Here is a 13,642-nt window from a genome sequence, read left to right as displayed (position 1 = left end):
AGGATTCAGTACAATTTTGCGTTTAACTGGCTCAGAATTTCTTAGATTCAGGAATCACGAAGCCCCTTTTAATACCTCGAATTTCTTCCTCTCACTGGAGCTACCTCTCCCCTTGCTCCCCCCCCCCCCGCGAGCCGCAGCCGGTCAGCCTGGACCAGCCCGCCACCTCTCCCCTTGCTCTCTCCCCAGGAGCCACAGTCGGTCAGCCTGGACGAGCTCGCTCTCATCAGGACGCATGCGCAGACCGATATGCACATGCGCAGTTCTCGCTCTGCCCGCCTGTTACCCAGTTAGGGCTGAGCTGGCAGCACCGCCTCTGGGGGCGGGTCGTGCGTCGTGGCTCGCTAGTCGCTATGGCAGAGGGCGGCGGGGAAGTGGTCGTTGTGCCGGCCTCCGGGGCCACCAACGGCTTCAGCAATGGGGCAGGCGGGACGTCGGCGCAGACCAGCAACCCTCTGTCGCGCAAGCTGCATAAGATCCTGGAGACGCGGCTGGACAACGACAAGGTAACCCGGGCGAGCAGGGCCGCAGGTCCTAGAACCCCTCTTCTCCCGGGGTTGGAGCCGCACAGGGGGCGTTGTCGGTCCGCACACTCTGACCTCTACGCGGTGCCGGCTGCGCGGGGAGCCGCGAGTGACCCGAGACCCCCCGGCGCGCGGCTCTGCCAGCTCGGGGCAGGTGAGAAGGCAAGCCCGAGAAGACCCTGGAAGGGAAAGGGGCTTCCAGTTGTGGCCTCTCGGAAGGCGCCTCCCCTCACCCCCAGGTGTGAAGGTGTCTGAGATGGATGAGAAACCCCTGCCCGAGACAAAATTCTTGGACTGCTTGGTAGGGCGTCGCTATTGGGCGTTAGTAGGGCCGAACAGTGTGAGCAGGGAGCATTTTCACTACCGGGTGAGAACAGTAACAGTTTGCAGCGCCAAAGATCTGCTTTCTACCCAAGGCGTGCATGAACTCATCTACTAGTTTTTGTTGTTGTAAGCTAAGTGCTGCTTATGACTTGTGGACTTATCCACTATTTATTTTATTTTTTTTTTAAAGATAAACAACCGACCAAGTTGCTTCTGAAACTAGGGTTGGACTTTCCAGCTCCTGTCATAGCTAAATATCATTTCTATATCACGCAGTCGCCTGAAGAATGCCAAAGGGCGGGGGGAGCTAGTAAAAGTGAGAGCTTTATAGGTAAATATGTAGGTAATTGGAAAACAAAAGGTCAGTAAGAACTTGTAACATAACAGTGTCATGAGTTGGAAAAGAAGGGTTCTAAGGCCATCAGTAATTGTTAGCGGTAACCACCACATTTGTGCATGGTGATTTGAGCAAGTTCCTTAACTTCTCTAAGCTTCTATTTGGGAACTGGGAATACTGCTAGTGACTTTCTCAGGGTTGTTGTGAGGACTCTAGAGAATATCGGTGAAGTCCTAAGCACAGTGCCCAGCACTTGCTGTTTCTTAACAAATGTTTATTTTATCATAAATTGGCATTGCTTAATGTGTCTAACATTGTTATTTACTGTTTCATGCAATACAACTACTCTAATGTTGATAACATTCTCTCCTTTTTACCCAGGAGAAAAAATAAGGAATGGAGGGAGTGCAACTAGGTTAAGTCATGTAACTAATAACTTTAGGATTCTGTCCATTCAGCCAGGCCCTAGAATATTTTAAGGCAGTCTTTGTGTGTGTGTGTGCGTGTGTGTTTACAATAAGCATTTGTAGTTGTAAACATTTTTACTAATATTAAATTGCATTTAAATACTTTATTTTTGTCAATCCAGACAATATTTTAAATTAATGTTAGGTGCAGGACAGGCTGAACGAATGATAGCTGCAGGATAATGTTAGCCCCTAGTGTGGTGGTCACTTTCCTTTCAAATAACATAACTGAAAGCTGGAAGGGTAAGCCTCGTAGAATATACAGTAGTTCAGGTGTAGGCATTTTTATCTGTAGAATGCCAGGTTCTATGAGAATATCCTGAACAGAATTCTGCTCTCTCCTCCAACCATATTCTCTCTGTAGGTAATAGATCTCCTTTAATTTTATAAATAGCATTACATATGATGACTCTCTAATCTGTAACCCTGTTACTGACACCTGTACCCAGTTTCAGATTTTGTAGAAATAGTTGTCAATTATTATGCCTTCAATTGAACACCTGATTGACATTATAAAAACTTAACAAGGACAAAATTCTTGATTTTCCCCCAGACCAATTCTGCTCTCACTGCTAAAAAGAACATCACCATTCATCCATTCAGGCAAGAAGCATATAAATAATTTTTGGTTTTAGTTCTTTTTTTCACCTGTGCCATGCAACCCATAAATGAAACTCTTTTATAGACTGTACATTTAAAATTTTTGGGGGGCGGTGAATATTTCTTTTTCATCTGCACTGCTACCATCTTGGTGAAAGACATCATCAAGTCTTGCTTAGATTATTTTAGTTTTATTTGTTTGCTTTCTTACCTTCCTGTACCATCCATTCTTAAAAAGTTGGAATAAACTTTTTTAATATATATATTTTTTTAGTTGTAGTTGGACACAATACCTTTATTTTATTTACTTAATTGTATGTGGTGCTGAGGATTGAACGCTAGGCGAGCTTTCTATTGCTGAGCCAGAACCCCAGCCCCTGGAATAAACTTTAGCTGTATATAACATATTGTGTTACTCTCCTGCTTAAAACCTGTAATAGTTTTCGGGAGCTTTATACCTTGCAGTTTCACTTACTGTATCTCAGCTCATACCAAGTACATAAAGGATTTCTTCATTTTGAAAAATTAATATGTCATCACTTGTTTAGCCAATTTTTTTAGGTGGACATTTCAGTTATTTCCAATTTTTGTAATTCCACACAATTTTGCAGTGAATAACCTTGTATTTAGGCTATTGTGTGTAAGCTAAGTATATACCTATTATATTCCAGAAATAAATTTACTCTTCAGTAGTTTGAAGGTCATCCAGTAGTTTTTGGATTGTTGAATGGAAACAAATTCATCAAAAGTGATTTCAGTACATTTTATCTTGAGATTAGGAAACCACCTAAAAATTACTCTCAATAATTTTCTTGTATTATCAATTGAAACAGGAGATGTTGGAAGCTCTCAAGGCACTTTCAACATTTTTTGTTGAAAATAGTTTGCGGACTCGAAGAAATTTACGTGGAGATATTGAACGCAGAAGTTTAGCCATCAATGAAGAATTTGTAAGCATTTTCAAAGAAGTGAAGGAGGTATGTGAATTCTTTTTGTTTAGCACTTCTTGAGAACTTACTGAGTATTGTTTGGATGAGTATTATTTTGAATTAAGTTGGTTTGTTTGCTGTTAATGTACCACGTTCAAATAGAAAATGACTTGCTGTACTCCAGCTGTATCTTTAGTCTTTATTTGAAATAGGGTGATTTCTGAATCTAAACTCTGCTAATGCTTGTTCTTAGAAAGTGTAACATTTGTTCTAGGAAATTCTCTTAGGAATTTTAGTGTTTTAACAAAAAATATTTATCTAAATAGTTTTCCAATAGAAAAATCTCCTCATTGAATAACTTTCCTGTGGATAACTACTTTTTCATGGGAGAGTAATTAGTATTGAATCACTTTTACTTCATCCTAAATTATGCAAGTTTCAGGGATCAATTACTTCAATGTATAAATAAGGTTTCATCAAACTTGAGTGCTGTTTATTCCCCATGAAAATAAGTTTTATTTATTTTTTTAATTCTATAGTATTTTATTATGTTAATATATAATATTGTTAATACGATATTGACATTTCTTTGTGAATGACATGGAAGTGTTATACATGGTTACAATAAATATTTTAACAGTTTCATAGGATTTTATTGACTGAAGGTAAGCTTAACAATGAAAAGATGACCGTCTGTTGGATCCTAGAAGGGCAAAAGAAAAGTTTGGTAGAATTCATAAAAAAAGGAAGAGATAGTAGTGATAAACACATCCAAATTATGGTCTCTAAACTTGATTTTATCATTGCCAGAAGGTAAGGAAACTGTCTAGGAAGACTACTAGGTAAGTGTCGAATTGACTCTGGAGGTAAGCTTCTTAAAGAGGCTTCTACTGACCAAAGATAAGTCAGTTTGAGCATCAGTAATTATTGTAACTGCATTGAACTGAAACACATCAAACATGAAATCTATGAGTTTATAATGATATTAAAAATCAAACTGAATCTTCATTGGTTATCTTCAGTAGATATAAGGAAACTAGCATACTTTGAAAATTGCTAACTAAGAGGAAAGGCTCAAGCATTTATTTTGTCTTTTTTACCAATTGCATCATGCAGTTGTTAAGGGGAGCCTTGTTTCTATAGAAGTGCTTTAGCTCATAAATAAAGAAGGAATGATGAACAATTAGAAGGCAATTGTGCAACCACTTTAAAATTTTTTTAGTAGTAGATAGACACAATATCTTTATTTTATGCGGTGCTAAGGATCAAACCCAGTGCCTCACACATGCTAGGCAAGTGCTCCACCCAGTCTTGCAACTACTATTGAATTTATAAATCTAGATATTTAGCCTTGGCACTGTTTACATATGGGGCCAGATATATGTTAGGGACTGTCTCTGAACTAAAAGATTTGTGGTAGCATCTTTGGCCTCTCCCCCTTGATTTGTTCCCCAGGGGTCACTGGCAATGTCTGGAGATATTCTTTGTTGGAACAACTAGGGGTAAGATGGTCCTACTGGTATCAAGGCTATATCTCAGTGGTAGAACATTCTTGGGTTCAATTCCCAGCACCACAAACTAAAACAAAACAAAACAAAAGTCCATGAACAAACAAAAATTATGCATATTTTTTAAACATTTATGTTTTCTCTATACTCTCTGAGAGAATAGATTAACTTCTTTATACCTTTTTAGAACTAGGTATTTGTCTTTTTAAGCATTTCTAGTTTAAATGTGGAAATCTCTTATTATGCCTTGACAAAATGTGTGTGTGAGTGTGTATGTGTATGAATGACTAAGGATTTGGCAAAGAGAGGAGACATTTATTTAATAGTATATATAATATTTGATGCAATTTTTCTCCTTTTCAGGAACTTGAAAGCATAAATGAGGACATTCAAGCAATGAGCAGCTGTTGTCAAGATATGACAAGCCGCCTACAGGTGCTGTAGAATGGCTAGATTTTAAGCATAATTCCTGGTGCAAAGTAAGCTTTCAAAATTATTAGACAGGTCTGCAGAATATATGGATATCTGATGCATTATGCTGTAAAGGAAGTTTGAATATAAATATTACACTTTTTAAAAATACTTATAAATGTTTGTGTTTCTCTGGGTGCTGGTTTATTAATATTACCCAGTTAATTCTAGAAACCTTTATATTTGGTCTTGTCAGTACAGAGCTAACTGTATCCACTTGAAGTGTTTAAATTGCTTTCTACTTCTAGGAAACAACCCCTATAATCAAGATGTAAAGCATTTTCATCACTTGCAGAAGATTTTCTCCATAGCTTTTTAATTTTTTTAGATAGTTGATCACCTGCTACTGTTCACATTCAATTTTGGTGCATGAGTCATTTCTTAGCTCAGCAGGCCATTAGAGCCATGATTTTGAGTTTTGTTCATTCTCCCCAGTTTTTCATAAAGTTAATTTATTTGGTTGTAATGTTATTGAAGTCTTAATAGCTCCCATTCATCAACTATAATGTTTTTAATTTATCCATTTATAAAGAGAAGTATTTATTAAAGTGTTCTATCTCTTATTCATAGTGGTTATTATAAGGGTTAATTTAATTACTTACTACTTGTTAAAATACTTTAAACATGGAGCATTTAAAAAATGACTATTATTATGAGATAACATTTAAGAATTTAATCAGTATGCTGGGCAGAGTGGCACATGCCTGTAATTCTAGTGGGTTGGGTGGCTCAGGCAGGAGGATCACAAGTTTAAGGCCAGCCTCAGCAATTCAACGAGACCCCAAGCAACTTGGTAAGACCCTGTCTAGGGATGTGGTTCAGTGGTTGATGCCTGGGTTCAATCCCTAGTATTAAAAAAAAAAAAATTAATCAGTAATTTTTTGTGTGCTATGTTTTACTCCTTTGGGTGTGGTTTTTCTTTCATAAATTACATTTATATCATGTTTATTACTTAATGAATAATAACCATCCTTAACATTTAAGATAAATTAACTAGAAATTATTTTAGGATGATAATCTTCACTAGTACTATTAATTATTATTTTGGAATTAAGACCACAATTTATAAATAGAGAGTAAGGAAATATGAAAAAAATGGAAAATATTGGTTCTGTTACACTATACTATTATACTAAAATATCCTATTTCATTGATTAATTAGACTTTCTTTTTTTTTTTTTTTTGGTACTGGGGATTGAACTCAGGCACTCAACCACTGAGCCACATCCCAACACTATTTTGTGTTTTATTTAGAGACAGGGTCTCACTGAGTTGCTTAGCACCTCGACATTGCTGAAGCTGGCTTTGAACTCTCCATCCTCCTGTCTTAGGCTCCTGAGCCACTGGGATTACAGGCGTGCGCTGCTGTGCCTGTCCAATTAGACATTCTTGATTGTAATGTATGCCACCAATTTAATGACTAGGAATAAAAAGAAGCTAATTAGCAATTTTGATATTGCTTTTGTTAAGCATTCTTTTTTCCAGAAATATTAAAATGTAAACATTTCTGAGAATTAAGTAAGTAGTATATTTGAAAAAAATTGTACAAGACAAGTTATGTATAATGGTGAAAGGTAAACTTTAAAGTGAAATGATAAAAATGTAAGCCTTTGAAGAAGTTATTGCATTTAAAGATTCACAATTCAAAAGAGTGTCTAGGAAGCCGTCATGTTCGCCTGTATTCTTTAAAAATCAGTGTTATTCTGAATTATCAAAGTTTACATTTTTTTTTTATGTAGCCATTGTTTGATAGTAATATGATTTGGTTGTAAGGAACACACATTCAAAATTTCTTCACTAAAGAGTGAGATGTGGGCTCTCTTATTGTCAGGATGCATGGGAAATAATAAGGTAGAGTTTGCAGAAGGAGGACGAGGCCTTAGCAGTTCAGAGCTGGAGTGTCTAGATTTGAGGCAGCTGTAGAAATCTCAGCAACTGGAATACAACATTATAGTATTCTAGCATGAAAATGATCCAATATCTTCAGGTATTTTCTCTGGTATCCACCCTTTTAGCAGATTGACTCACTCTGTAGTTTCCACTCTGCATAATTCTGGCTTAGTGTCCCTTCAAGGCATGAACCCTCTGTTTCTCATGTCCTCTTGCCTCTTTTCTTGCTTTTTGTCTTTTTTTTTTTTTTTTTTTTTTTTTTTGGTACTGGGATTGAACTCAGGAGCACTGGACCAATGAGCCAGAGCCACATCCCCATCCCTTTTTTTGTATTCTCGCTAAGTTGCTTAGTGCCTTGCTTTTGCGGAGGCTGGCTTTGGACTCATGATCCGCCTGGCCTCAGCCTCCTGAGCCGCTGGGATTACAGGTATGTGCCACCATGTCTGACTGCTTTCTGCCTTATTTTTGTAGCATTCTCCAGTTTGAGACTTTGAGAGAGAGTCTTATTTACTACACGTGTGTTTTGTTTGAACCCATTTCATAAATGTTTGACTGATCTTTGGATAGAATTCCTTTTCATCATTTTTTTCTGATCTTTTCAGTCTGGCTTGGGGGAGGGAGCATTGCTTGGTATGAATTTTGGTCAGGAATTGCCCTTTGTCTTTTAGATGGGGTATCTCTGATCCTTACCAACACTCTATTTGGTAGGTATCTTACATATTCCAACTCGCAAATTTTTGTCTCCATCTCATGCATTTCTGTTGAGCTCCATACCTACATTTTAGTGACTTAATTTATGGCCCTGTTTAGAGGTCTCTTGGTTTCCCAACCTGGCATATTCATAACTAAAGTTATGTTCTCACCCTTAACTTGCTCTTCAAGTGCTTCTGTTTCACTAAAGAGTTATGAACTGTAAGTTCTTTAGACAGCAACAGATACCTTTTTCTTTTTTGTAAATTTTAGCATTATGTGTATATTGAGACTTATGAGGGAACTCCTCTTATTAAAATTAGTGTATGAGCCTTGAATCATCTATTTGGGTCACTTGGATATTTTAAACTTTCAAATTCTGGAGAGTCTGAACTCCATAGGTGTTGGTATTCGTTTTCTAAAATATAATGCAATTGGAATGTATATATGTTTATGTATGTTTTATATGTTTATAATTTTAGGCAGCAAAGGAACAGACTCAAGATTTAATAGTAAAAACCACTAAGCTTCAATCTGAAAGGTAAGTTTTTATTTGTATACTCACCTCTTAATTAATTTGGAGGTTAAGTGGAAAGAAAATTGTCCCTAACTGCAAATCAAAATTAAAATAATATAAGTATAGTTAAAATTGATACAGCACCAAAACCCGAGTTATTATTAGTAGTAATATAAACATAAAAACAGTAGCTTAAGGCATTAAACATGTTACTAAGTTTGAGAGATCCTTTTTTTGGAACAGAAATGATGATGTGTTGTTTACTATGAAGTTCAGAAACGATTGTGTTTTAAAATGTAATAATTTTCTTACACTGTTTTTTCAGAATTATTGCCTCTTAGGTTTTACTATGATTAATCCTTTCTGGTGTAATTAAGTATAAATATTCCTTGTAGTTTATGAAAGTAAGTAGACTGTTGATTGACAAGTGAATGAAATTAAGTGCAATATGGATTATTATAATATGTTGGTTGAATGCTGTAAAATTTGTTAATAATTAAGGTAAAACTCACTAACTGCATTCTTATGTCTGGAGTTTATAAAGAGGGAGAAGCGTTATACAGTGATACAATATACCTGTCATTCACTCTGTAGGTTGGTGTATCATTTTAATCTAAGTATTCTGCATGTTCCATCGATAATGCGGAGGTATTACTACCTTAACTGCTTATTGTAGAGTAGCTCAGTGTACAGTAACAGATTATAGGTTGTCAAACTATGACCACTGGTCAAATCCAACTAGCACCTGCTTTTTTAAATGACGTTTCATTGGAACACAAGTGTTCATAGATTGTCTGTGGCTGCTTCTATACTCCTATAACAGAGTTGACTGAGACCACACATGGCTAACAAAGCCATGTGTGACTTAGTTTAACAGCAGGGTTAGTAGTATGATAAGGATCTCATCAAGTGGCATAGAGCTGAAAAACCAGAATTATGTATTAGAAGTATAGATCTAAGAAGGACATGGTGTTTCTCTTCAAATATTTGATAATCTGTCTAGTTTTTAAAAAGCTAGATTTATTCTGTGATTTTGCTGAGGTTGGAATGAAGTCTCAATGGAGAAATTTGCAGGTGGTACCTTTTGGCTCACTATAAGAAAGAATTTTCCATCCATTAAATTTGAACAATTACTTCTTTGGGAATAACTTAGTCTGATGTTACATGTACCCCAATTTTCCTCTTTTTTTTTTCCTCACAATGCTGCCATTCATGTTCCTTATACTTTATCATAGCAAATGTAGAACCATCTGGAAGCTTAATAGGATGGCACATTTTGGCCTTTTCCTCAAAACTTCTCATTGTATAAAAGTAAACAACTATTTTCTGATTAGTGATTCAGTCATTCTTGGGTTGAGCTCAGGATCCTGCGCTGTTAACACTATCCCTGATATTTTAATGCAGGTGGCCCAGAGATGACAATTTGAAAAGCTTTGCCTTAGCCCAAATGGTATTCAGATCTTTCGTATTTCTTGGGATGTGCCCTCTCCCATAATTCTCCCATAGTAACTGTTAAGCTTGAAAATACATTTTAATATTTTTAATTAAACTTTTAATTTGAGATAATTGTAGATTCATAGGCAGTTGTAAGAATTCAAAAATCCCTTGTAGCCTGTACCCAGATATCTTTCATGGTTATCTTGAAAACCACGTAATACCACTACTAAGATAACGACTTTGATAAAATACACTAGTCATACTTAGATTTCCCATTTTTCTTATGCTCATTTATGTGTACATATGTAGTTAATACATAATTTTTACCAACTGCATAGGTTCATGTGTGCACCACCACAGTCAAGAGACCAAGTAGTTCCATCACCACAAAAGTGTGTCTTGTTAGTGGGTTGGATGGTGGTGAGGAGAGTTATACCTATACCATTGTGAAAGGATGGTTGATGCTACAAGGTGCCAGCTCTACAGGAGAGGCAGTTAACTGAGTTTCTGTAGACAGAGTGAGCCTATGCCCTTAGCACAAAATTATGTTTTTCATATTACAACCACTCTTCTGAAAGAAGTTTACTAGAAAAATAATTTCCCAGTTATAGATCAAGAACATAAATTTTTCTCTTTAATGTTGGCTAATAAACCAGCATTGATTTAGTTTAAAAAATGTGACTAAAACCAAGAAGATAACAGGTCAGCCATCTTACATATAAGGCTGATTTAAACTTTTCCTGTTCCAGGTTCAATCTTTCTGTTATCATCTTTATTGTAGTGTCTTTTACAGTTTGCTATTAATTATTGTTTTTTTTTCTTTCTAAACTATAAGCTCCTTACGAACAATGACAGTTTCTTGTTCTTTTTTGTAACTCCAGTGCTGATGCATTAGATTATAAATATTTTTTTGAGTGAATGAACTACTCCAGCGTCAGAAAAGGAACATAAAATGAAAACAGTAAGCATTGTATTAGCTTGTAACATATGAAAATGAGACTGATTAATGTCTATGGGAGACGATATAAGAACACTATGCTTGTTCACATTTTCTCAAAACTAAGCAAGGTTGTTTACTTTCATTATTTTAGTAAGCCTCTGAAAGAGTTTGATCTGATATTCTTTTGGGAACTGAAAATTTGGTGACATTGTAGCATCCTCAGAGCTATAGATTTGATGTGCCAAGTAAACATTAGTGTGTGTGTGTTTTAGAAAAATTACATAGCAGAAGTTATGAAACAGGTTCCTAGGGGTTAGCAAAGAATTGTTTTCCTTTTTAAAATATTACCTTTTCCTTTAACAGGATTTTTTTAAAAAAATGAGCAGTTTGCTTTGGAAATAGAAATGCTATGGGCTTATTTGGATAACATGATATCTAATTGTTTTATTCAGGCAATTTATTTTGCACAAATATACATGTAAAAATGTATTGCAGAAGCTTGTATGAGGTATTTTCTCATTGCTTAGTGAAAGGTTAGGGTAATCCAGAGAGCATCACTTCTTCCTTCTTCAGACTCTCTGATTTGGACCTAGAAGCAATTTGGACCTTCTGCCTATCCTACAGAAGATACTGTTGGTGATATGGAGGGGTCCCTCCAGCTTAGACAGTTTATAAAGTCTCTATTTTCACTGGAAATGAAATCTGGGAGGATAAGGCACAAAATAGTTTATTACAGTGACCATGCTGTAAAGGAAAAGGATAAGAAAAATGTGTAAATAACCTTGAATTCAAACATTCTTTAAAATTGGATTTGGAGATTTAATTAATTTTTTAAAAATATAATTTTTGATCTTACACATTTTATCCCCCTCAATACATAGGAGCTTGCTTTTTTGTGGGCATACATATTTAAAGTGGGTAATGTTGTATATTTCCTGATTTGACTGTGTTTATTCACCATACAGACTTTTTCTATGTTCTTATTCATTCTGTCTGGAATTCTGTTTCCCAGAATGTATTTGTTGAAAACACATAGTCCTTTAAGGTCCTAGTATATGTATGTTATATACGCCTATCATACATTTAAAAATATTTTACACAATTAAAAATTCTAGGCAACCATGTGTATGTGTGTGTGCATGCATATACATGTTCCTTGAGAATTATGTGTATCTATGTATGCATATATATATTTCATGTGCTTCCTTATTACTTTGAGAATTAGTTTATTTCATAGGAAGTTTAGTCGACCTTTGTAGTTCACAGTTCTCTTATCTAGCTGTTTTCCATGTACATCCAGCCACCTTTACTCAGTACAAGAACAGGAGTGAGTGATTTCTTCTTTTATTCCCACAGGTTGTTGCTCTCATAGTGCTTATCTTCTGCTCTCTAATTCCTGAACTCTTGCTGGGTGTAGTGGTCTTTGATTTCTAACTGGATATTAAGGGCAGAGTCTTACTGCTTTTTACATGACAAGGTTTACTATGACAAGGTACTAGCTGCTTTTTACATGACAAGGTACTAGCTGCTTTTTACATGACAAGGTTTTTGTATTGACTGTGTTACTTTTAAATTTTAAGTTCTTATTGCTGATATTGCCTATGATATTCTTATGTCTTGAGACTTTGTGGGAGTAATGCTGATTGTGCTCAACTTAAATAAAAGTTAATAAGAATAAAAAGTATTAAAATAAAAGAAAATATCGGATGATTTTTAAGGCTATATTTTATACAGTGATGCTAAGTGGCATTTTATGTATTTTGGTGTATTTAAAAAACATCTTTGTTGATATAATTCACAACCATAAAATTCACTCAAAAGTGTATAATTCAGTGTTTTTTTGGTATACTTACAGAGTTTGCAGCTATCAAATTTAGAACATTTTCATTACCCCAAAAGAAACCTTGTGACCTTTAACAAATAGTCATCAGCCTTAGTCAACTATTAATCTACATTTTCCTATATAGCTTTGCCTGTTTTCTAAACCTTTCATGTAAATGGAATCATACATGTCTAGCTTCTTTAGCTTAGCATGTTTTCAAGGGTCATCTATGTTAACATTATTGCTTTTTTTGCAGAATAATCTGTTGTACAAATACATAAGATTTTGGGGATTGCTCAGAAGTTGATAGATAATTGGATTATTTCTATTATTTGGCTATTATGAATAATGATGCAATGACTATTTATGTACAGGTTTTTGTGTAGACATGTTTTTATCTCTTAGGCACATACCTAAGACTTGCTGGATCAAAAATGATAATTCTATGTTTAACTCTTTAAGGAACTGCAGACTGTTTTCCAAAGAAGCTATACAGTTTATAGTTCTGATGTAGTCCAATTCATGCATTTTTGTTAATTATACATTCTGTATTTTAAAAAAAAAGTTTTTGTGCCCAAATTATTTTATCTGCTAGTTTCTAAAATGACAAGATAAAAGATTCACAAATTTATTTTATTTGCTGGATTTTTTAAACCATAGCATGAGTTGGAAAGGGTGCTGTATTTTCTCTTGTGAAAGAATCCACATATTTAACCATTCTTAAATTATTGAGTATTCATATTATTCCCATTACTTAAAATAATGGTTCAGAAAATGTTTTTAAATCATTATGTACATTTCAGATTACTTGCTCAGGGTTAATTCTTAGCATTGTAATGAATCAATGATATAAACTTTTTTAAAGCATCCTTTTTTAAAAAACTTTGATTTATTTATATTTGGTGCTGAGGATCGAACCTAGTGCTTCACATGTGCTAGGCAAGCACTCTACCGCTGAGCCACAACCCCAGCCCCAATGATATAAACTTTTTAAAAGTATCCTGATGTGTATCGCCTAAATTTCTGTCCAAAATGCTATACCAATTTATACTTCCAAATACATGAGAATATCTTTTACTATACCATCATCAGCAGTAGGTATTGTCATCAAAAACTTTGCCAATTTTATTGAGGAAAAGTATTATCACACTGTTTTAATTTTGCATGTCATTGAATAGTGGAAAAA

At 35.3% G+C, this 13,642-nt stretch overlaps 1 protein-coding gene across 1 annotated transcript in view; it reads left to right on the top strand.

The window, feature by feature from the left end:
- Nucleotides 1–318: 318 nt before the first annotated feature.
- Cog6 (component of oligomeric golgi complex 6) overlaps nt 319–13,642 on the top strand; it is a 74,650-nt gene continuing 61,326 nt past the window's right edge. Inside the window, exons 1-4 of the mRNA XM_027928957.3 lie at nt 319–506; nt 3,086–3,229; nt 5,053–5,124; nt 8,223–8,281. Of these exons, the coding sequence (XP_027784758.2) occupies nt 354–506; nt 3,086–3,229; nt 5,053–5,124; nt 8,223–8,281 (428 nt within the window). The 5' untranslated portion in view covers nt 319–353. The remainder of the gene's footprint in view (nt 507–3,085; nt 3,230–5,052; nt 5,125–8,222; nt 8,282–13,642) is intronic.

Source organism: Marmota flaviventris, chromosome 4, assembly GCF_047511675.1.
Source record: "Marmota flaviventris isolate mMarFla1 chromosome 4, mMarFla1.hap1, whole genome shotgun sequence".
Classification (NCBI taxonomy): Eukaryota; Metazoa; Chordata; class Mammalia; order Rodentia; family Sciuridae; genus Marmota; species Marmota flaviventris.
Note: the sequence above shows the minus strand (reverse complement) of the source record. Positions and strands in the feature narration are given on the sequence as shown.